The sequence below is a fragment of the Barbus barbus genome, assembly GCF_936440315.1.
Source record: "Barbus barbus genome assembly, chromosome: 44".
Classification (NCBI taxonomy): Eukaryota; Metazoa; Chordata; class Actinopteri; order Cypriniformes; family Cyprinidae; genus Barbus; species Barbus barbus.
The window spans coordinates 6,886,579-6,913,016 of NC_136722.1; the positions used below are offsets into that span (position 1 = coordinate 6,886,579).

General features: G+C 35.3%; 1 protein-coding gene across 3 annotated transcripts; it reads right to left on the reverse strand.

The window, feature by feature from the left end:
• Positions 1-568: 568 nt before the first annotated feature.
• slc35b3 (solute carrier family 35 member B3) lies at positions 569-8,402 on the reverse strand. Of its 3 annotated transcripts, XM_079406989.1 has the most exons (11): positions 7,932-8,402; positions 7,249-7,301; positions 6,907-7,131; positions 6,666-6,787; positions 6,244-6,398; positions 5,216-5,323; positions 4,963-5,060; positions 4,781-4,873; positions 3,354-3,465; positions 3,155-3,224; positions 843-2,951 (listed from the first exon to the last, which is right to left on the reverse strand). In XM_079406989.1, exons 3-11 carry the CDS (start codon positions 7,117-7,119, stop codon positions 2,801-2,803), a joined length of 1,122 nt encoding a protein of 373 aa, XP_079263115.1. In that variant the 5' UTR covers positions 7,120-7,131; positions 7,249-7,301; positions 7,932-8,402; the 3' UTR covers positions 843-2,800. The 3 variants fall into 3 exon arrangements, with proteins under 3 accessions (XP_079263114.1, XP_079263115.1, XP_079263116.1); XM_079406988.1 differs by lacking the exon at positions 7,249-7,301 and having other exon boundaries at positions 569-2,951; positions 7,932-8,396; XM_079406990.1 differs by lacking the exon at positions 7,249-7,301 and having other exon boundaries at positions 6,738-6,787; positions 7,932-8,387.
• Between the last annotated feature and the right edge of the window lie 18,036 nt (positions 8,403-26,438).

A 26,438-nucleotide genomic window follows, 5' to 3' on the forward strand; every position in this document is an offset into this window, starting at 1 on the left:
GCGGGACCTGCTGGGCTATTGTGGCTGGGGCAGTTATATGGAGTTATACGGCAGCCTATTTACTGAGGTGATGAGCTGCAGACATCCCCCATTATTTATGAAGGGAGGCCAGCGGAGGGGGACAGAGGTCACTGAACCCAGGTAGAGCCGAAACATTAATAAGAGTTGGGCGGACGTCTCAGTTTATGCGAGAGCAAAAGAGCAACAGAAGATAGAAAGGTAGAGAGAAAACACTTGTATACAGGCTATATATAAACACACCCAATGCAAACTGGCTGACATGAAAATGCTCATTTCAGTGCATTTGTTTAGTATTTGCAGGTCTTGTTCTGACAGGGATGGCAGGGGAGAAAAACAATGCTAAATGCAAATAATGAAATGCAAATAATTCTATAATTGTGCTTTGAAGGGAGAGCAAAATCCAACTTTATGCATATACAAAATTATCGTTGGGCCAAAGTGGTTCATGGCAATTTGAATACATTTAAATGTTTAATTTTGTGTTTTTGTTTTACAAACTATTTTGGCACCATGTTGGACCCAATGCAAAAAACTGAACCACTGTGTATAGGGTCAAATACTTTATTTGATGAATGAAACTCACACTTTAAGGGAGCCTTAATGGAGCATTGTTCAATGTGCTAGTGTTTCTCTTCATAAGATAAATTGTTCTTTTAGCTGCGCTCAGCTGGGGCTTCTTAACACATTATGATCTAAACACAAGACAAAAACACTTCAGACACAATCTATCTTTGACAAACAGACTGCATTTAAAATGCGTTTTGATTTAAAAATGAAGAAAAGAAACAACTCCCTTCCAGTTTCTAACTGATTTTCAAATGTTTAACTTTTAATGTAAAAGTTTTCTCTTTCTTACTCACAGGACCACATAAAGGCAATACAAGCATACATCTAGTTTATACTTTTCAGGTTGAAGAATACTGGATGAAATTTAGTTTGTTCTACCTTAAACAACCCTAGATGAGTTGATTTGAAGAATCGGCTGATATGAAACAAGTCAGCTTCGTGAAATACTAATTCTACTGTATAATTTAGCATTTTAACATTATTGTGGTTGTCATCATTAGACTGCTGATTGAAACACATAATTCAGAGACAGATTCAGCTGCAGTACTATAGAATGACCCGGAGAAGCTCCACTGCCAGCTGGACATCAGCGGATGAAAACGAGGAAAGATGTTCTCACAGATGTTCATCTCCAGTGCTGATGACCCTCATCAGAAAAAGTGGGCAGCATGACTAAATTTCAAGTCAGTTCACACAGCAGCCATCTTGGCAACACCTCTAGGCAGTACAGATCCTAGTTGGACATAGAAACATGAATATCTCATATGACAAAACAACCATGAAATCATGTCAACTTTAGAGAAAATGGCCTTTGATCACTAGAAGCTTTAACTGAACAGAAATGAACAGCTTGGACACTCTGCGAAACATGATTTTGCATTCCGCATAAAAGTTTAAAACATGGATTTAGAATTAGAACATTAGTGTGTAAAACAATGTCATCAGAATGACAAAATTGTCATTTTTGTGTGAATTAACCCATAAGAGCTTGTTTAGAGTTGCAATCATTTCTGCCCCTCTTTATAACAAATATAGTCACAATAATGACTGCTTCAAAAAGATTTCCTGATAAACATGTTTTCATTTTTTTTTAGGATAACTTTTTTTTATATTTAAATATTTTAAAAGTATATATTGTTACATCAAAATATGTTTTAATTATTTAAAAAGCTCATAAAAAAATTCTGATTTTGTAACATTTCAAGCTTTGTGATAAGTTAGTATGGTCAGTTATAAAAATGTAATGACTTTCTGCTCAGGAAATCCAAAGGAGTCAGACAGCAGCTAGTCCTTTTGTGTATCTGTGCTAATGCAGTGTTTTATAACTGGCAGTGTCTCTAAGGGAAAGGGTGGCAACAACTACACAATAATCATTTCCCTGAGGCTTTGAAAGTGTCGCACACTTGGCACACACAAACACGAACAAACCCCATTTGCGAGCACACAAACACACACACGCACGCATGTGTGATGCTCTGCTCAACTAAATTAGGTCTAAAGCCAAGCCCTGTGCACAGTGTTTGTTTTCTTTCTGGTGCTATCTTATTCCAGGATTACTAATCAAACAGGCTCTGGGCGATCGCAGGGCCAAACATCTGAGGAAGTGCTTGGCAGCCTTTCAACTCTCCATGCTGGAGCCAATGGATAAGAGACGCCATTATTCATGAAAATACTCCAGACTGTCTGAATCAACTTCCCAGTTTGTTTTTAATGTAAAAACAGCCACCCTTTCACCAAACGAACGGTTAGCGAATATGGCAGCTAAGTCGATCCTTTTCCGAATGTCAGCCCTTTAAACAGACTAAATCATTGAATTCTTTTCACCTGTGCAATTGCAGTTAACTCAAAAAATACAGTCCTGACTTGTACGGTAACTGTTGCCGTGGTTTCACGGCACATGCAGTTGAAATGTATTAATTTAAAATATCACTGGCTCCCATCAGGGCGACATTCATTTGGACATGATTTGTAAAAAAAAAAAAAAATTCTACTGAAACCGTTTCCACCTTCAGTCTCCACCTTTGTACAGTGCAAATCTTTGCTTTTTTGGCTTTAGTTTACGGTCCCTTTGATTCAAACAGATCCCCACGCTCCATGTGCGCCGATTCGACTCTGTGTGGTCATCTGCCCCATCTCGGACACCAAACCACACCTGAGCATCAGCCGATGTAGGACGTAGGAGAAGCCCAATTCAATTTTCAAGTTCATCCTCCTACACGTCCTGAGACAGCAGACGCACCTTCCTCCCGCTGAGCACTCGTTTTCTTAGCTCTGCTAAGGAGGGGAGTTTCAGTTTGTCATTGTTTTTACTGTAAACATTAAGTAAGATGCCAAACACCACCAGAAGACCACCCCAGATGTACCTGCGAAAGAACCAGTGAACGTCACTCTCAGCAAAACAGAAATATGTCATAAGTATTTTCAACACTTAACATGATATTAAAACTGACCCAATCAAATCCTGATGGATAAAATCAAATCTCATCCTACATTATTTGTTCAGCAATTGTTTTGTTTGGAAATACACCACAGTATGTTATGAAAGCAGAGATTCTGGTTCACTTACTGGAAAGTGAAAGGTTTTGAAAAGAACAGAAATGACAACACAATAGTCATGGCTTTCCTTCCCGTAGTCACTGGGAAGAGAAAAAAAAAAGAGAGAGAGAAAAAAAGGAAAGTTAGGCCATTAATTCACTTTGTATTTTTATTCACAAAATTTGAATGACCATCCCAAAAATACTTTCAAAAGAGAGGGCTTTTCTTACCTGTGACAGCAACCAGTGCTCCAAACAGTTTTATCAGAGCCAGGACGAATGAAATGCCAAAATATCCCGTCAGTGAAAATAAGAATGCATAACCGTATGTCGTCACTGGATGCTGAGTGAGTAAAACATACATAAACAAATACAGTGATTTGAAGGCTCATGTCATGTAAAACTTCTAGATCCTGATCCTTTGAAATGAATGAGTCTTGTGTAAACATTATGTTTAGATTTGTATGACAGTTTTGTGGTTATAGTTCTCATTTAGGTAAGTTAATATGAACCAGTAAATATTAAAATTATGTTGCTGCTAGGGCCATATTTCTACTGTTTTTGAGAGAGCCAAAATAACTATAAACAAAACTGTAATTATTTTGATATTTACATTATTTATATATTTGATTAATAAACAAATATGAAAATTATATTGCTATTGTAATAATACCACCGCACAGGAAAAATCAAACATTTAATAATAATAAATAAATATGAGCATTATACTGTAATAAAACCACAATACAGTAAAAATCAAGCATTTAATAAAACCGATAAATCATTTTATTATTTATTGTGATTATTCAATAAAAAATTAAAAAGTAAAATGAGAAATACTACTATTGTAATAATACTACTGCACTGTAAAAAACAAACAAACAATTAACAAAAAAAATAAATATTTTATAGTACAACTTAGACCATATGACTAAAATTTCACGATAATGATTTGATATGCTGTTTTTGTCCTATTATTTGTAATTTGCTTTCTTGAAAATGAATAAAAATGCTCCCCTAATTCAAGACAGGTGGGGCATTGCCCCTGGACAATTACATTTATTATGACTGTCGTGATTGAAGTGAAATTTGAAAATTAATGAAAAGTGTAGAATGGACGTTACATTTAGTTGTAAATAAACGTGCCAAGTCAGCTTCTGTATGTAAACATACATTTTGTTGATGTTAATAAAAATGTTATTAGTAATCAAATAAAATTGGTAGTTTTCTTATTAAATTAATTGGTTAAATGTAGGTATACGTATGACATAAAAGACAACAGATACATTTAATAATTCATAAACATTGCCAATAAGAAGGCCAACAATACCCCTGGAAATCAATTCCGGGGGAAATATTGTTTATGTCTGATCCTAATTGATAGTGTGAACTACAAACCCGATTCCAAAAAAGTTGGGACGGGTTTGCAAATTATATAATCGGGTTTGTATGCATAGCAAACCAGTCACAACAGATTTTATTTACATAACATAAATCTTAAGGGTACAGCATCAAAAACACCCTGGTCAATTCTAAGTGTCAGAGGAAGGGTGTAAAAACTGAAAAATGTTTTTACAAAATTATTACAATATGTGGACATTTTTTAATTCAAAATGAATGTGTATTTTACTGTAAAATATGTGTGTGTTAAAACCCACCTGAGAGCAGAAGGAAAGAGCAGGTCCAAGCCCCCCAACAGACAGCAGTCCCAGCAAAATATACACAAAACCAATAGAATAGGAATATAAAACCTGCAACACATGGACAAAATTGAATAATATTCTTGCACACAAGAGAGAGAAACCCTATTATGATGGTTTTAATTCTAAATCATTTGTACCATCTCGGAATTGGTTCCGTTATGAAGTTTCATGGCTTTTTCCTGCACATTTCCAATAGCTGCATCCGCACAGAGTGCCAGAGATACAAGAATTACCCCTAGAAACAAACACAAGAATACAATTCAAATTACATTCCATTTTTAAACATTCTTCTTATGCAGACAGTAGATTATTCTTAGCAAGACAGTTGACTAGATTTTGGAGCAAAGCCTGTTTCTCAGTCAATAGACTGAAGAAGAAGCAGTCCTATACCTGTTACATTGAAGTTTGGGGCAATCTTGCTGTCTGCCAGTGTAAACCAGATCAGACCGAGACTCATGCAGAGAGCAGCAGACACGTCTGCAGCATTGTAGCGTTTCCCTAAAACATATAACATCAACAAGCTCTATCAAACCAAGAAACTCTGACATGGATCAACTCAAACACATCACAAAAGCCGCATAAACATGCATCTGATCTTCTGCTAAACTGAGGGTCTTATCGACCGGGTCCTTTGAGTTCTGGCTGCAGGTTTGACACTGGCTGCAGGTTGGCTTTACAAAGATCTTTGAACAAGTTCAACGTGGGTGTAATAACGAAGAGAAAGATGGAGTTTTTGTCTTTTTCTGCTGGATTCTTCAACTCATCACAAGCAAGCATGTGAGGAGAAGGAGTTTGAGGTTGGACGTGAAAATACAAAGACCGAGAAAAAAGAAGCAAGAAAGGCCGAAGTGTGTTCTCAAACAGGTAGTAGCCGTGGGGTTGAAGGTGATGCAGCAGGTTGCTGTGCATCACTTTGATTCAGTCCAGCTTTGATGGGTTGACATCTTGAGCGCATCCTCAACCAATGTCCCGCTGATCTTACGCACCTGCCTCAGGGGACGCAAGGTCCATGATGCCAGAGAAAAACAAAACAACTAATCAAAATATCCCCATAAAAAGAGAGGGAAGAGCTGTTGAGCTGGTTTCATTCTTTCTTGTTCAGGATATCAAAACTCCAATCCAGTTAGTGCATAAGAATAGTGAAAGACTCCACAACAACAGTGGCCAATGAAAGAACTGGCCATTTCATTTTGTCACATGATCCTTCAGAAATCATTCTAATATGCTGATTTGGTGCTCAAGAAACATTTCTTATTATAAATGTTTAAAACGGTTGTTTTTTGTATTAAAATGTTTAAACGAACAGCATTAGTTTGATATACATTTTTCTAACAACAAATATCGTTAGTCACATTTTCAGTTTGCATTGAATGGGAAGACACTGAAAGACTAACAATCTAGCATATGTTCTGATGTACCTTGTATAAAAACTCCTCCGATCATGACAGGAATGAGTTTGCAGCACTTAAATATGACTTGTGTCGGGTAGTTCAAGTATCCTAAAGAAGTGTTGGATAGGCCCATGGTCCCAACTGTTAAAAATGCGATGATCGTGTAGGTTTTGCATGGTATCCTGAAAAAAATAAATAAGAATAAATATTCTATTAACTTGTGTTCTTATTTTTTTTCCATGTTGTGAATACTAGTTTTAATAAAAAAAGGTGATTGAAAGTTGGTATAACTTTAAAGTTCTGCAATTACTAATAAAATAAAATTTTATCCCCAGAAATTTAATATAAAGTCCATTTAATAGAGGTATCAGTAATACTGCAGCTGGTTGCAAAACCCAGAGCGACGGTTTTCTATAATTTTTTAATTTGTCAACAGCCCCAAAAATTACCTCCTCCTTTTATCCTGAGTAAGCTGCAACTCCACTAAACCAAACAAGGAGTAAAATCCAAACTGCACTAACGTCAGATACCAGCCAAATGGCTTAAATCCCTCCACTGAGAATATCAGCTCCTGAAAACACAGAGATTCACAAGTTAGCAATGCCACGAAGGAAAACACAAGTTTAGCATCACTGCAGACACAAATATAAAGTCAACGATCACAAATGGAGCAATGGGACAGAATGTCACCTGCAGGTAGCCGTAGATGAGGTAAAAGAGGAAGACGCCGGCCACACAGATGAAGAACTGTGTTGGTGTGTTGAAGCTGCTCAGGTTGATGCCCAGCACTCTGAGCTCCTCCACAGATTTGATATGAGGTGACATGACCTCTGCGGATGAGGGCACAGATATGGAGACGTGCTTCCTCGAGCTGTAATTCCCAAGCCCAAATTTACCACTCATGTCTTCAGGCTCCTGAAATTCAAAACAATTAATCCACAATCTGTACATATTTTAAATTCACTGTCTACTAATAAAATATTTCATAGAATGTGGGTAACCAAATAGATGATGGTAGCCATTAACTTATACCAATTTTTTTTTTCTTCTCCATACTCATTCCAACGGCACCCATCTTGGATGGCCTGAGGATGAGTAAATTTCATTTTTGGGTGAAAAATGAAATTTACTGCTTTAAAGCTGAGCTCTAAATGTATAGGTCTCATAAATGTTTGTACTCGAAGTTGAAATGAAGTAGAATCTTGGACCAGTAAACAGTATTTAGTACATCATGACTTGGATAGTTTGCACCAAATATGTCTTGTTAAAGCAAGTTATTGTTACTAATATAAATCTATGTATGTGGATTCACCTGTCAGTCATTTTGCTTAATTTATGATCAATTTATTACTTTGCAGCAGTTTTGATGCAGTAACAGTAAGTTTACTGTAGTAATTATGATATGTTGCTGAAAACATTGTCATAAAATGAGAAACGCTTTTCAAATGGAACTTTTCATGCTTATAATGCAAAACAAAGCCTTTATTTCTGTTGTCGCTCACTTAAACTCCCAAACACAACACACATTTAGATGAGGGGAAAAATCCCCTTATATTAAGTGTATTAACTGTATCGCATTTAATATACACCATGGTACTGAGTGATGTGTATATACTGAGCTAAAAAATATCCAAAATGTCATAACACGGTACTGGTATAATTTGTTAATGTCTGTGCATTCAGTGTACTGAATTATGAGAAAAGAAGAATCTTACCCGAATGACTCAGATCAGATCAGAGTAACTGAGCAGTTTAATGAGATTCACATTGATCAGATGAGAGTGAGGAGTATCTGACAGCCAGAGGAGTGCATCACACTGATCTCACCCAGCTGACACCCTGATAAACCACGCGTCTCAGCACTGACACGCATGACAGGCTCAATCTGTGACTTTATCGTGCAGAATGAGCGTGAGATATGCGATTTAGAAGAGATAAAGAGTGTTAGCGGCTAAGCTAACACCTGCTGCTCTGCTCCACTTCCGGGTTTAAAGTCAGTTTTAAGCGCTCGTCTCAAGGTGATACAGACATTCTTACATCGATACAATCAAACGGAACACAAAACAAACCCTTCATCCATAAAGATGTATGTCAACGTGCAAACTATATGATGATTCTAAAGGTTTTTGTGTTGTTCTGTCTCCCGAAAGCTTCCGGTGAACTCTGACCTCAAGACTCGCGTCACTGAACACACACGTGTCAGTGTGAACTCACAGTATTTATTCATTTAATTTTTTTGTATAAAAAATTGACTGTATATTCTCATATTCTATATGTTGTAGTCTATGTTCAATATTTTTCTATACAATATGTTGGAATGACTATTGTTATGTTCATTGGCTGTAATATGACTGACATTTAAAAATATAATAAAAAGAAAAAAAGAGTTAGGCCTACTGCACTGACAGATTTGAGGTTGGAGAGCAATATAACGAAGAAAGAATGAAAACTGATTTATATTGTGATAAATCTGTTCTTTCTTTCTTTCTTTGGAGAGGGCTGTTTTCTGGCTGTTGCTGAACTGTGACTGTGGATAAGCAAAATAAATAATAATAAAACAACAATGCATTATTAATTAGGAGTCAATAAAGGGGATTTATATTATAATTCATCATAAACATCATAAGCACATATTCATTTTTGGGGTATTGTTTACCATTTGTTTAACCAGTTTTACTTCAAATACCATGGCTAAAATATGGTTAGTTTTGCCATGGTTTAACTATATGATCTATGTTTTTTTGGTTTTATTTGTAGTGAATTTTCTTATGGGTGGTGCTGTCTGGGTCAGCTGTGCTTATAACCCAGAAAATGGTTATGCATTCCAAATTGCACACTGAATGTAAATGTGCCTGGATAATATACTTTTTTGGTGAATCTTCCATCCTTGCATATTTTCTTGTTAATATTTACCTCAATGTAAGGCTAAGGTTGCCACACAAGTTTTTAAAATTTATATTAACATCAAGTAATGCATTTTAAGGTAATGCCATTCACTGGTTGGACATTCGCTAGATGCTAAAGCTAACATTCAAGCACATGTTACAAGGAGTTCTGTGTTATCTAGATGCAATGGTCTGGTAGTATATCAAAGCGCTGATGCACTATCTTTCCACACACCCAGAGGGATGTAGCCTACTTTCCCATCACCAAAGAAGCACACACTTTTAATGCATAGTATATAAGCATGCAAATTGGGACGTAAAACCAGAAAATCCACTCAGGCAGAAATCCGTCATAAGAAAATATTTGACTCATGATTTTCTGAATGATTCTCGTAGATCTCTGAAATAAGGACAACGAAATATCTCTTTTGTCAATAAAGCAGATGAACAAATAATAATGTCATACCTTCTTTATTGCTTGTGTTGGTTTCATTGATAATAATATATATATATATATATATACACACAACGTGCGTTCTGCTAAGGTTTTCCTGGTTGAATTGTATAACCTGTTTGTCCAGACTGACAGGAGAGTGTGTTTGGTGTATTTACATCCTTGTTTTGCATGCATGTGATTGAATGTCATGCAAAAATCAAGCAAAGTGATTTTGATCAGACCTTTAGATATCAACAAAAAGCTCAAGCAGCACACTACATACTCACCCTCGTCCACAACCCATGATGTGACCGAGCCACAGCCACGGACGGTCCATCTCTGGCGAAGGGTTATGATCCTATCCACCCCTCCCCCCAGTTCGCCCAGCCTCTGTTCCGCCCATTCATTTCCTCTGCTTCCCCTATAGATGACAGCGGCCTTTCCATCCACCGCGAGAGGTTAATTCACTCACGGACGGCATTATTTCTTTCCAGCCCCTTCCACAATATAAAAATTCAGAGTGGACAGGCCCATCTCTCATCCGTCTGAGATTTGATTGGAATGCTATTGCCTCCTGTCCCGAGGAGCCCCTGCACTGGCTTGGCTGCACTTTATGACACTAAATAGCCAGGCTACAATTTTTCCATCTATTCAAAAAATTCTCTTAATAACTCATTCTTCCGTACGAGAGCCCTCACTCTCCGCTCTCTGCCGAGGACAGGCTCGTCCCATTTACGTCCACAGGTCACCAGAACGGAGACCTGGAAATATCCAGAATTCAACGGGTTAATTAATCTCCGAATTTACTGCCCTTTCTATGCCGCCCATTTGCCGAATCATAGTCCCGTGGAGAGGCCTGTGCAATATTTACTGCCCGCTAATAGTATTCAGCAATGCACAGAACCATCCACATGCATGCCACCCATCTAACTTTACAAGTGATCTCATTTATCAACAATGACGGATTTGTGTAATGACTTTTACTTTTTGCAGCCCTTCACACCAGATCCTTCTAAATAATAAAATGGCTATTTATTGATTATTTGGAAAGGTACATATTCCCATAATGGTCTCAGACCAGATCAAATAACCAGTAATAAATAAAACATTGCACGCGGAAGGAAATGCGGTGGCTTTTCAAAGACTGAAATCTGGATCCAATGAGGCCTGTATAGCACAGAAAATCAGTAGGATCTTCTGGGAACGTTGAATGGTTGAGTGATTCTGTGCATGGTTCTGATTAGAATTCAGATGACCTAAAGACTGTTGGGATCATGGATGAGTCTGCAACAAATGTGACGAGCAAGACATTATTAAGGAAAACACTAATGTTTTAAAGGAATAGTTCACCTAACAATGGAAGTCAAGTCAAATTTATTTGTATAGCACTTTTCACAATAAAAATAGTTTCAAAGCAGCTTTACAGAAAAATCCTCTTGCAGTCCCATTTAGCAGGTTATAGCTGATGGCCAACAGTTAAAATTGTAGGATGTATACAAGCAATCATGCAGTTGAGATTTGCTGTAAAGTATGTATAATAATGTGAATGCACATTGTGAATGCAGATAAAGTTGTATAGTTATATATTATGCAAAAAGCTGGGCGTTTATGCGCCATGTTCTCACATACTGCATGTATAACAGAATGTTAAATCTTGAATATGCAGTGTATTTTTTTTAAGTCTCAGCTCTAATCTGCTGAATGTAGCTAAAAGGCATGACATATTAAGATATTATTAACATAAACATGATGATTTTTAGACATACAGGTATATACAGTATGTATGTGTGTGTGTGTATTATTATTATTTTATTTTAGTATACCTTTTATTATGGAGACTAGAGAATTACTATGTTTCCTGAACATACAAAAAAGAAAGAAAAAAAAAAGAGACCAAATTAAGTGTAGAATCTATATAGTTTGTTTCTCCACAATACAGCTACTAATAAAAGATTTGGAGCGTACGGTCAGAGCAGCGGCTCCTCTCCTCGTCTCTAACTCACTTTCCCACATGAAGAGTGAAATCACCTCATACATCTCCGGCCATTCTTACTGTGCCACCTTCAAAATTGAAAATACCAAAGGAGAAATTACACTGGTGCCCCTTTTATGAAATAATCCTCAAATGTATTTGTTATATAACGCTTCTCTTCTCAACAACTGGGGAGAAAGGTCCTTTGCAGAATGAACCCTTTAATGTTGCCCAATCTCATATTAAATTGTAAGTTTCTTAATAAGCCATTTTGCCTGTGTTATCCAGGGCTAAAGGGCCGTCTCTGTTGTCCTCTTCCTGTGCTTGTCTGAATCCTGCTGCATGACTTGGGAAACAGATGGTATCGGCCCAATATTACTTCTCAAAGCGCTCATATCCTCTCTCATGTTGTTTTCTTTGATCTGCTGGGCTTCTGCTCTCACTTTTTTCTTTTTTGCGAGCCTGTCTCTCTCTCTGTCCTTCTCTCTTACTCTTAACTATTTGAGGTCAGCGCTCACTCAAACAGGAAAGCTCGGCCGTGTTGATATGGCTCTTCTAAGATGGACTGTATTGACTTAATGTATATTTTATGTCTTTTTGATCAAAAGAGAAAATGACAGCATATCCTAGACAACAATGAAATACTTTTTCTGAGAAATCTAGATTGACATTTTTCCTGGTGCAATACAGACTATTATGATTTTCCCCTTCATTTCAAAGGTACTCATACTGCAAAAAATATATATTTTTAAATATAAATAAATACAATTATATGTAAATACATTTTTAATTTAAAAGTGCTGGATTGTATGAGAGTTTACTTTAATCTTACTGTAAAAAAAATAAAAAAAATGCAGTGCCTTCATTGCTGATAAGTCTCCATCAGTGCTTGAAAATATTGAGGATCTTAAACCACTAACCACTAACCTAGTCGCCAAACCACCAGTGAGTTTTCTGAAAGATGCTCTGTGTTGTTGTAGTCTCTTGGCACTAAGGGACTCGTGGACATGGATTCATTCACCAGAACACAACACAATAACATTCTCTCTGCATAGACACCTGCCATATGTCATATGAACCTCTAGAGCTCTGCTGATAACCCCTGTCTTTTCTTTAAGACTTTTAGATGGAACTTTACAAATACTCAACATCAAATGCTCCCCGTTCGGCTGCATCATAAAACAAAATGAAATCCAGCTTGCAGCTTCTGGTGTTCTGTGAACTGTTTCTTGAGAACAACCAGGAGGGGGAAGCAGACTTCTGCTGAATGCTCAATGCTGCAAAAATAAAGAGCAATTAAAGATGAAATTTGAGATGATGGCAGCCAGGGGAATAATGTTCAGAACAAAATTCTTTTAACATTATTGAATAATGTCACATGAAGACATTCCTTTTACCAGTGACTTACATGCTTTAATGTGATTTAAATTAAAATGAGCCCACAAAGACATTAAAAGTTAAATTTAAAAATAACATACAGTATGTTATGTATACTTCACATGATTTGTTTTTATTTGTTAAAGTTTAATTTATAGTGTACTCCATCTAATGACCTAAGTTAGAAATGTGGAGTAATCAGTGACCTTTTGCTGCCATTGCTTAGATATGATTAAATGTAATATTTCATAAAATTACAATTATATTTTATTATTATTTTTTGGAGTGATTGTGATGCTGTGCAGTTGATGAGCATTTTTAGTACATTGCTAGGATGTTTTTGGGGAGTTGCTTACTGGGTCGAGCCAAAACAACTGTCTCTAGATATGATTCATGTCGTTTCTTCAATGTACGTTTTGAGGATTTATATTTTTGAAAAAAAATTGTGAAATTCAAGGTGCTTACAAATGTAATATAACGCAAGCTGCACAGTTTGAGGTATAATTAAAATCTGTAGAACAAACAAATAGCCTGCTTAAGCAAACACTGCTAAATATGTTGAAATGTGTGTGTGTGTGTGTGTGTGTGTGTTACTTACTCTTGTACAAACACAATAGTAAGTATCACAATGTTTTTACACATGCTTATTGTAAAATCAAAATATAATACACTTATCCACAGCCCAGGGATTATCCACACAATGACACATTGTTAAACTGTTCAAAGTGGCAATGGAAGTTTGTTTCGTTTTGCCCCGGGCCATAGAACGCTCAGCTGTGTGACGTCACGCTGCTTTAATGTGGCTTTGATTGACAGCTGGAGGATTGGCATTTTGGGCTGGAGGATGTATGGAGGGCGGGTCCCCTCAGCTGGCACAGCGGGACCTCAGAGTTTGCAGATGACTGATTTCATGAAAGACACTCTGGATGTCTCCCCCTCATAACATAGCAGAATGAATCGTGTGGTCAGGAAGGAGAAGGGGTAGAAAAAAAGAAAATGAAATGAAAGAGCTCACTGACAGCACAAAACATGCATATGATGTTTTATGACTTGCCAAAAGAGTTCAGCACCTGTGGTTTACTGGAGTCAGAGCTGTGCTTCAATCACCAGCTTTAGCAGGTTTGTCTTGGCACGGACAGGTAGAGACACGGAGAAATAAAGACCGGAAAACAGAGAAAGAAGAAGTAAAAGACACACCAGGGAGGTTCAGGAACACATAGGCTCTAATCCAAAACCTAGTGGGCTTCCATGCTGTATACTGTCTACATAAGCAGCTACCTTAAAGAAATTTATATGGATCATTTTTGAGGCAATATATTGAGTTTTGACTTGTGCAACCATTATTTGTTGTGTTGTTTGTGATATATCTGTGATATTAATTGTGGATTAATTTTAGAAAGACTGAAATAGCATTTCCTTGTAAAATATATTCCAAAAATATTTGCTTTATTTATTTACAACTAACCCAAATATTGGGTAAAATTTTTGGTACTGCATTAAGCTTAAGTAGCTATTTGCAGTAGGACCAACATTTTCCTCATGTGATTTGCCTATGATGTCTTGAAATACCTGCATAGTTTTTGGAACAGAGCCATTGTGTGTATCACCTGTGTTTGTATATAATCAACTGTGGTTTCATACGGGCTCATAATTGCACTGTTTACTTTCCTGAGGTCTGATAAACTGTCCCACAATCTGCACAACAAAGTACCTCAACTCTTTGTAAGTTCTAATCTGTGGGGAGTTGCTAACTGTAATGATGTTAAATTAAGCACAACAGATCCATAAATCAGTATCAGATTTCAGATCAGAATATATTTTGACATAGCGTAATTTCACATTTCTATTGTTCTTTATTTAGTGCTTTTGTGTTGTCTTTTTCTTTCCCAGCACTCGGAAGATATATAATAAATATTTTTTTTCATATTTTCTAAATACACAGTCATGTCATTTTTGTGGTTGATGTATTTTTCTCTTGTTTTGTTTCTCTGCTTTTTGAATTATGCTAATACTTTAGTTGTGGCGGTGGTGTCAGTTATAAAGCATTTGTCTTTAAACGTTGTGCTTGGTTCAGTACAACTTTTGTTCAGCATATGTGGCATGCTGTCAATTATGATGAAAAAATAAATATTGACTTTTAAAAAAAATTTACATCACTGTACTTACAATGGTGAATAGATAGATAGTCACATACTAAGTTAAAGCTGGTAAACTTGGTAACTTTTGTCTGCAATGATATCAGAAAGGATCATGACATAACTAGCAAGTGACTATCAAGTTTTTTCTGATAACAAGGGTCAGTTGTCCCAAACTTAATAAGGGCACAAGCTGTACCCACAAAGTATTCTGATATATTATATTATATTAAAGTTTTCACAGTGAACTCCTAAACGCCTAAAAAATTGATTTTTTTTTTTTTTTCTTTAAGCAAAAATGACAGATGTAAAATCGCATACATCCAGGGGGCCTGTGTCAGCCGAGCAGCTGCCATTGAAATGAATAGGAATGCTAATGGTTAATTTTTCCAGGTAGAACCAACATCTCATGCCTAGAAAAGTAGATCCACCACAATATGACAATGTAAACAATTTTACATCTTAAATGGCACAAGTTTTTACAGTAAGATTTCACAATTTTCATTTCTGCTCTTAAATCCTCCAGAATACATAGACCTTAAGTGTGATGTCCACTGTATTACTGTAAATGTGATTTGTAATGTGTGTTTTTCTGTGGTAATCAAGAGCTGTGGGGCACATGCTGTCGATCCAATTCTGTTTAAACTTGGAATAATCCTGTTAAAAATATATATATATATTATGTATGTTTATATAGTTTTTTTTCCCCCCAACAATGGTTCTTATTGACGTAGAAAGTTTTTTGCTTTACATGCAGAGTTTCCTCAGTAAGAGTAAACAGACGTCTGCAGACGGCATCGTGAGAGATGAGCCCGTCTGAGATGTGTCCACCCCCTTCTCTCACTCTCACTATATTAATGACCATCTGCATCTCTCCGTCTCTCTCTGCCTACAGCGTGGAGTTAGTGTACAATTACATATAGTTTAATATATCTGCCGTGCACCTTTAAACAAGCATCCTCAGTGCACATGCAGGGTGATTTGTCTTTTGCAGCCATTACTCCATTGTACATCTTGATAGCCACAGATTGCTCGCAGCCATGTTTAAGCATTAAATAGTGTATTATTATTTCACATAAATCAAGCAGGGACATGGGGGAGATTCATAAATTTTACATTTCACACAGACAGTATTTTAAAGCCTTCTCCATCTCACGGTGGGACATCAGCATGGAGAGCCATCTACACACACACACACACACACACACACACACACACGGTATCACAATGTGTAAAAATATTCAGAATCATTTTATGAAGTGTAAATTTAAGTCCTAACCACTTCTAAGAAACTGTAAATGATCCAGTATGCAACTGTAGTGAATCCATATGAAATCATAAATAATTTATTATAATTATCACTTAACACACTACAAACTCTGTGAGATGATTCTTATAGATTTTACGAGTTCTAATGACAGACTCTAATTTTAAATATTAATAATGCATTAATGCATTCAATACTGTGTTTAAATTCTCAGGATTATTTTATAAGAATGTCCCCTGATACCGGTTGATTATTGAAAAAACAATCAAGCAACAAATAAATAAAGCATTTTATGTAATCATTAAGCTTTTTATATTAAATTAAATGAATATGAATTGAAGACTATGCATTTCTTTATTGATCGAATAATTATTAATTCAGGGAGCAGCCAGGCAAACATTGTCATCATTCTGATGCATTTTGTGAATTAGTTATATTGACATTTCACAAAAGATTAATTGTAATCTTGACAAATGAGTGAATAAACATTTAATTTAACATTGATGAATGCTGTATCATTTTCTCTGTCATGTATTCTTGTTTCTGTAGTTTGTACTGTATTTTAGTGCATTTATTTTGATTATCACTGAGTACTGGATATAATTATATTGCAATAAATATTGTATTCTTTCTACTTTTCAAAACGACCACAATATTTCATTATTTTTGAGCTTGCAACAGACTGTTGGTAGTTATAATATAACTATGATTGTTGTGGCTCTGCAATGCTGGGAGTGGCTAACTAGACATCTACCATAATTATTTTTACACTACAAATGTACTATACCTGTGAGTCAGGGATTGTCAAATAGACTCTCCACTCATATTAACCAACCCAGTAACCACCTAATTTTAAAATGCTAGACTTTATTGTTAGCATTGAATTATTTCCATTCATAATATTAAGAAACTTTATGCAAAAACAGTGTTTCTATTTGTCAATTCCTGGACTTGTTATGCTACTGTATTGACCAACGGAGAAAGAGTGTATGTAATAAAATCTACTGAATCAAAGATGATTTAAGGTGTTGCTTTCTTGACCTTTTTTTTAATACTTAAATACAAACTCTGTTGATCATATTCAGAAACAAGTCTTGATATTTAACATAACAAACCTTAAAAATACTGTTTGATTTTGATCAATTGCACATGATTTATGACACATTAAAATGCTAAATACAGTTAAAAGAAATTACAATTTGTGGTTCTTAATATATTTCTGCAGAATAAATGTTGTCAGTATAAAGTAATGTGCTCAATCCATGCTCAGTCAAAGTGTCAGATCTCTGAAAATAAAGGATTGTGGGAGAACAGTGTGTTTAATGAAGGTCTGACACAAGAACCCTTTGGTGTCAAAGTTGACGAAGGGTAGCTGGCAATAGAATAGTGTGTGTGTGTGTGTGTGTGTTAGTCGGAAGTCCTGTCTATCTTGTCTTTCTTCTCTGTAGGGCACATGCTTCCCTTCCTGACAGGTGCTGGTAGCTCCATTTGTTCTCATGTTCCTGTCTGTGTTCATCCTCTGGCGTGCAGTGCAGATCTTGATCACAGTCTTTCGGTAACTTTCACTGGGTTAAATACCTGCGAGGGTAAAAGTAAGTTTAACTGAATCAACATCAGCAGACACATCTACTCTTACCTGTCCACATTTTCTTCACCGCCAATGTGAACTCAGAAAATCACTCTCTTTTATTACTGAACGCTGTGGATTCTTGTGCAGGTGGATCCTCACCCTAGGAAGATGTATGTAAGCTGAACTTTGAAGTCATTTACAGAACTGCATAAATTCAGCAAAGCAGACACTGCGACAAATCACTTCAGTTTCTCATCGTCCACAATCATTAGTGGAGTTTGTTCAAATCTCCAAACCAGAGCCTTAGTGTGTAACTTGTACCTTATACGCCACTGACATTAATGATACCTCAAATCATGTATGCGTATATTAATTTTATAAGCAATTAAGCAATTATTTCATCTAACTTGCATTAAAGGAGTGACCCAAGACATATCTAGAGACCAGAATATCGGAGAACAATGGATGTGGTCTTTTATATGTCAAAGACAAAAAAAGGGTGCTTTTTAAACATCAAAACAATAAAGTTTAATACAGCTTTATTTTTCATTTTTTTCACATACAGTATTGATTGTAATTTAGTCATTTATTGTTAATATAACATATAGTAAATAGGCTATCATCACATGTCTCTCTAATAAGCCATCTGTATTTCTTTGAAGTAAAATATGAGCTTGTTAAGATTCATCTCTGAAATCCAATACTCTGAATAGCTCATGAGTAATGGATTTGTGGTATACCACATCTAAAATACATTATGATAGATTGGCTATTGAATATCAGCTCTTGACACACAAACATCAACAGCAGACACATAAAACCTTCTCAAATGTACTCATTTCATTAATAATAGTTATTAAATATAAAAATACAGAGACAAAAATACAGATAGGCCTACTGATATAGGGACTTTTTTTAGAGAGTGAGAACATTAATCAAAAGTACTTTTTATTTGTATGCTGTGAAACACACACACACACACACACACACACAGTATACAAAACAATCTTAACAGATCAGCATTAATTGACTTCTCCTTTGCGTTATCTCCTACTTCCTTTCTGCCCTTTGGTGAAACGCGTCTTGGCAGGCATGATCTCATTTAAGTTTGTTTTCCTCTCTCTCCAGGACTGCATTCGAGATGGTTCCAATTTCCAACCCATTCTCCAATTTTCAACCCCAATGACAGACAACACTTGCTGAAAGAGCTGTTTAGGTAAAGTAAAGCATCGGTAAGTGATGATTTTCAATGTTGTGTGAGATTGAATTTTTTTTTTGTTAACATAAATGCTTCTGTAATATACAGGAAATGGAAACATGATGGTTTGTTTTTGTAAAATCAGCATACAACAGCTGAAATAACCGGTTATCTCTGACAATCTGACTCACATTACATGAGCAGCTTAGATATGTTGACCGCTGAGATGTTTGCAGATGTTTACATAAATGTTAAACATAAGTGTTTTTTAAACATTAAGAACAACTAAAGTGATATAAATACTCCACATGATTTAATTTATTTTGTTATTGCTAACATTTTATTGTGTTAAATGATATTGCTACGTAGTTTTTTATTAAGCAAAAAATTAACAGTAAAACATGAAATATATATTTGACATGTTACAAATGATAATACCTTTTTTAATATTTTATCTAATTCATAGCAAGAAAAAAAAAACTATACCTCTAAATATAAACTAAGGCTATATGAGGAGGCTTTAATTAATTGAATTTTAGATTTGAACACCTGTATTATGAAATGTAATATGAAACAAACACAATAAAGGAGGCAATAAGCAATTCATGTTTTGTTGGTGTTTTTTTTTTCTACATTTTGGTTGTATAACCTCACGATGTGCATTGTGTTTTATATCAAATGTCATAATTGTTCAATTGTACATTTTTATATCAATTTTTATGTGCAATTATAACACTGTTTTACTCAATATAATTTACAAAATCTCAATATTTTATAAGATCAAGTGGATATTGTACATGAACAATTTCCTTACACTGTTTGTTCTGTACTGTTTAATAGCTGATATTTTCCCAAATATGAATTTGATTTACCATCTAGCTGTGTAAAACATGTCCATTTTGACTCTTTATATCTTTGAGGACCAAAAGTACTTCATTACCAGAAATAACATACAGAAAAACATTCTAATAGCATTTCCACATTCCCAAACCAGCCCGTCATCATAAATCTTGTTCGCATTTCCATCGCAATCCGATTACTGCAGCCAGGACGTGAGAACAATAGAATCATCAAAATATATAATCAAAAAAAAAAAATAATCAAAAAAAAAAAATGATCGATTTGCTCTGAAGCATATTTAATATACTATGTACATAATATGTTTTACTGTATAACAGTCAGAGTTTATGATTTGACAATATACTGACACAACTGGCTATTTCTGCTCACACAATAACTCAAGACACAAGCACTTACCAGTTTATTTAATACTATTCCTTTATGATACATGCACTTTCTAAAGTCACATTGATCCAGGATTTTAACTTTTCATGAATATTGCTTCATAACATAAACATAACATGAACTAAGTCCGGCGTGTTACATGAGAGTGTTGAGTGTACTTCTGGTGATAGATGTCTGTCCGTTGGCTTTGCAGTCTGGGCATTTGTGCTCTATAAAGCAGCTTCAAAACAGGAAAAGCAATAGTGGGAATAGAGCCGGAGTATAATTAATTTTGAGACTATTATTGCAGGAGGAAGAATTCTAATCAGTTACAGATTCCTTCCTGTTTGGGTAGCGTGACCGTAACCAATTACAAGTGAACTCGTGCTACTCCAAGAGCGAGTGGACGGCACAATGCGATGGAGAGAGGATATACAACTTTATAAACAAAGGAAATGTTTAACATCATGTGCGACAACAATATAGTACAGGATTTGTGTGACTGTTTGAAAAAGTCATTCTGGAGGTAATGTGCTGTCACCAACACAAAAGCAAATCAATAACTTTAATTTCTCCAGTTTTGTGCATTTACTGATTTGATTTGGATATGTTGATTAGGCTTAAATAATTTGACATGCTCTATTACACTATTTCTGAACTGCTTTTGCTTCAGGAGACATTTTACATTGAAAATCAAGTGACAACACAACACAGACACTGCTTATAATACAAATGGAACATAAAATGTGCTTAAAATGCAACAACTATAATAATTAATATTATCAGAAATTAATATCACCTATTATAAGTCATTTTACCAAGTCACCAATGAAACTGACCCAACATACCTTGGAGTCCAATGGACACACATCTTTTGTAGATACATACATAAGCATTTTTGCCAATTTATTTACCAAAACTAAATTGCATACTGTATATATATAAATAGTTTATAATGTATTCCTTCTGTAGACACTTTTATCCAAAGCAAATTAAAAATGTAAATGATAAAAGTAGTAAGAAAAAACAAAACAAAAAAACCCTTCTGACAGGCTAAATAATCAGCTGATATTTCACAGTTTAGAGATTATTACCCTAATAAAAAAGTATTTCATACTAAGTATAGGTCAAATCTAACATTAACATATTTACTGACAGATAACTCGAGACTTACTGATATACAAATTATAATTAAACTTTACTTGGCATATTACTTGTGCACAATGTACTTTTCTTAATATTACAGTAAGTCTAAAATGTGTTTTAATGTCACTTTTGATGAGGATTGTATGATCTTTGAATAATATCAGACTTTTAAATGCAAAATATTTAAAGTGTACCTGAAGTATACTAGCACTTTAGCACACTAAAATAAACTAAGTATACCTTTAATTGTACTTCAGCATTGCTTCTGCACAATTAAAGTGCATTAAGTACAAAATTAGTTGTTCCAATTTAGCAGACTTTGGCCCGGTTTCACAGACAGGGTTTAGACTAAGCCAAGATTAGGCCATTGTTCAATTAGGACATTTTTATTAACATGCCTTAGAAAAAACTTTACTGGTGTGCATCTCGAGACAAAATAAAGGCACTGATATATTTTATGATCAGTCAGTGCAAGTTTCTTTCAGTTAAAACAGCTCAGACTTACACTTTAGTCTGGGAATAGACTTAAGCCTTGTCTGTGAAACCGGGGGTTTAAGTATACCACTTTAGTATACTAAAAGTACAATTGCAGGACACTACATTAGCATGAAATAAATGCATTTCAAAAGTCCATTTATTTTTCACTATAGCAACAGCCAATACCTGCTTCCTTTTGACTGATTTCTCTTCTCAAACATTTGTAGTGATTTGAGTAAAATATATTTGTTAATGTCAGCATACATCTAAATTAATACAATTAAATTGTAACCTATGACTGTATTAGCCATCAGCCACTCAACCTTTTAGTTATCAGTGACAGCAATTGGAAACCACAAGTAGTACCACTCCATGTGTGTGTGTGTGTGTGTATATACATACATACATACTTTACTTTTTACTTTTTTTTGGAGTATACACTCCAAATGCACATTTCAGTATAACAACACAGCCTTTTCAGTTTCTGTAGTCCAATCATGATAGATTACCTCCATATAACCCACAGAATTAACACAAGATAAAGCATCAGTCTGCGTGTCACCGTTACAATCGCTCTGATAAGCGTGTATGCGTGAAGCTGATGGCACTCCAGTGATGCTAGTTCAATGAGTTCTTATTTCCTCTCATAGCTCAAGTGAAGGCCGATGGGCTCATGGCACGCCAAGACTAACAAACACGTCTATTTATTCTATTTAAGTAATGACTTATATAGTGTATTACATGGAGAGGCTGCTGTATAAAATACTCATAACATGAAAAATGGAGTCATTTCCGATGCATTGTGGGTGAACATGAAAACCCAAGCCACTAAACTAATACAAGCACAATCGTCCCCCCTGTCCTGGTCAGGATCATTTTCCAAACAAACAGTATTCCTGCAAGAATTGATTCATTTAGACGGTACATTGATCACCTACATCGCCTGCAGAAAGGAGATGGCTTTACAAGCAATAAAATGAGGGACAATTATATTATTTTAGTGAAATAAGACAAAGTGCAGGCACAGAATGCCAATAGCAAGAGGACTGCATTGTAGGCCAGCAGTAGCACATGTGCGCGCTCAGTTCTCAAGTGGCATGATAATCCAGTAAAGTTTCTCAGCTCTGTTTCCTGCTGCAATCAGAGAGTGCCGGCTCACCTCTGATTATGTTCATTTATAAAAGCATCCTGCAGAAATTGCAGCCCAGGGCTGATAGTGTATAAAGATGCTGATCAGAACTGCAGCTAAATAGACTGCACTGGGGGGCATGAGGTGTCACACACAGATCTGGAAGACCAATGACTGCATGGAGCTTATTCCAAACATCGCTGCTGCACGGAATGCACAACAACATTAGACAACCCCGCTCTTGGACCCTTTCTTTTTGTGCCTCTGATTTGCAAGAAAGAAAATGCTGGATGGGCATGTGCTTTTTCTGTCGTGCTCAGATTATTCAATCTTGAGGGGTTTGTATGCATCTACAGTAAATATTCCTCTGGGTTTAATCATTTTTAATGGTTTCAGGAAGTGTCATTATTCTAGGAAATCCACTGAACTAAATAAAACCAGGCCAATTTTTGAAAGTGTTAAATGGTCTGAAAGAATGCAAGAGAGTTAATCAGGACGTTCAGGGCAATTCTCGATGGTCCGCACGTCATTACGCTACGGTTGACATATTCAATATACAAATCATGCTGCATTCTTAGAAAAAAAAAAAAAAAAAAGGTACAAATGCTGTCACTTCGTGGTACCTCTTCTTAAAGGTATTTATAAAGTTTATGTCGGTATACTGTTTTTAATGGGCAACTCCACAGCTTTTGACACCTTTTTTTTTTTTCTTTCTGAAAGTGTACCGAATAGTCCTTCTGCATAGTTGATTGACCCGAGTGTTGATTGCACTGAAGTGCATATTACAAGTGTTTCCCTCTGGGTGGTGACCGTTGCTGCAATTCCATGTACCCATTAAAAAAAAAAAAAAGATCCTTGGAGTTCATTATTTTTACAATATTTGTATTTACATTTTTATTAGGAAAAGTACTAAATGCAATTTTGTATTTTTATCATTTCCTTTGATAAAATGTAATCAAAAATATTTAAATGTATTGAAAATAAAACTACAAAATTAAATCAGTGTTTGTTTTAATTAATTTTTCAGATTAAAATTATTATTATTATATGCTTAATAAACCATCATCATTGGCACATTATAAAATCCCAAGTTGCAAAAAACAGAGACCCACTCCAACCACGATTAGAATCACACTGTAAATTATCTTAAAAAATAAAAATATCACCAAAAATAAATGAACTTTTCTGAGCTGATTTTCAATAGGTTTTCCTTCGCTTCTATTAAGAAGACTTTTATTTCTTTTTGGAATTTATAGAAAACTGAAACCTAAAAGAAAAGCAAAGATAAGAGAGAGCTGCGAATCTGCCGTGAGTTTTTCAGTCCTGGCGGGCTTCTGCTCTGAGGTGCCACACTCATCAGCAGCAGTGAATTTAGAGGCTTCGTGAATGAAGCGATTGAAGGCCAGGCTTTGATTGACAGCTCCAGCTCTCTTTCTGGGCCCTCGGGCTGATTGACAACACGGTTCATCTCACATTTAGTGACTGAGCTAATCCAGTAAATTCCTACCAGACGGCTCACAGCCCTGCTGAGACCTCTCTCTGTCCCAGGTGGACTTTTATCTCCCAAAATAAATATGTTTTTCCATCTGTGACTCTAAAACAAACCAAATATAATTAAGTGCAAATATATAATTAAGTCTGTTTAGAAAGCACTGGCTTCCAAAAAATTAATACGTAGGCTAATTACACGAGGGAATCTTCCTTCTGTTGTAGTAAGTGTTCATATTTTCATAGGTGTCTTACTGGCTGAAATTGGATCACCTCAGTGAAGTGATTGTTCTCTTGCCAAGTTTAATAATTAACCTGTGTCGCAATCGCACCCACAAAACTGTCTTTTTTCTCAAAGTGAGTTTGTGATCTTGACCTGATGACTTTGTTCAAGCTGTAATTGGCCCTGAGAATCAAACTCCTTCAGGAACTGAACTAAAGGTCCTCTGAACTCACCAAACCCCGGAGTATTCCTTCGGTCAAACATTTGCTTATTCCTTAATTAATTTAATTACAGTCTGAACTCAGACAATTGTGGTTCATTTTAACACATGTTATGCATTGCATAAGTGTGCTGTGTGGAATTATCATTAATCATCAGTATTAGGTGGGAAAATGCATGTAATCATGATTAATTCAAGCCTGCACCAGACTGGATACATCAGTATAAAATTGTGCTTTGGCTCAATTCTTTTGCAGTATATTTTCACATGAAAACTGGCAAATTATTAAGAAAACAGAAATAAATAAAACATGTTTTCTTGGGAATATTGTTTCAACTATGAAACACATGTTTACTTATTAAAATATTTATAGTTTTTTCATCATGTTAGACATTTGCAAGAGACCTTTAGCTATAAAACAAACTAACTCTCATAATATCCATTGAAATATCTAATCCTCCGGAAAATGGCATGGCTTTGGTAAGAAAAAAGCATGGACATCAGAAAGTATTAGCAATGGATTTGACACATTCTGCAATGCTTTGTGCTTTTAGTTCATTTGTGTGACTTTAAAACATTTTATCCTATTATATAAAACAACAGGATCAACAGTCTCAACATTTTAACAAATGATGTTTGAAAAAGTTCTAATTAAATGTCCTTATGTAAACTACAGCAATTGTAGTTTTACTTCTTTATTTACATCCTGTTAGGCATCCTGTTAATTTTTCTTGCCATTGTACAAATATATAATAATAAAAGTTTTTGCAAACAGAATTACAAACAGTATTATGACATGGATGATGTTGTTAGTGTAAATATTACTGTCCAGTGCTAACATTTGTTCTGGTGTGTGTTTGTCAACAGAAAGGATCATATTCTTTTGGTTCTCTGCAAACATTTGCTAAGCAGGTTTTATTAACTTTTGCTTCAAAGTAAATGTTTATCTCTAACTGATAAAAAAAAAAAAAACTTAACAAAAAAAGTGTAGCTTTTCTTACAAAAACTACTGGTGTATGTAATGTATAATAACAAAATGCAGGTTTATTTAGTCACTAAATTATATGACTTGAATAAAAACCAATTAACAAAGAAATAACCTCATGAAACGCATTTGTTCAATTATCTGAAAAAAATTGAACAGAATTGTTTCTTATTTAATTGTCATATAAATCATTGGTCATATCAGTATTAATAGTCACTCATCATACATATCATACACGTTAAATCTAAAAATCTAACGTTACAGAAAGGATGTCTCACATTCACACATGCTGTCTGTGACACTCTGTACTTTTTAACAGTGAGATCTTCTCCCCTAAGCACGTCATTGCACACTATTGAGTTTAGAGCACAAAGCTTCATGATTTCTTAAGCAAAATTCATTGAGGAGTCATTACATGTGACAGATTTAATGTGTCTGTCATATTCTGACTTTATGTTGAATAATTAAAAGCATAAAAGAAAGATTAATG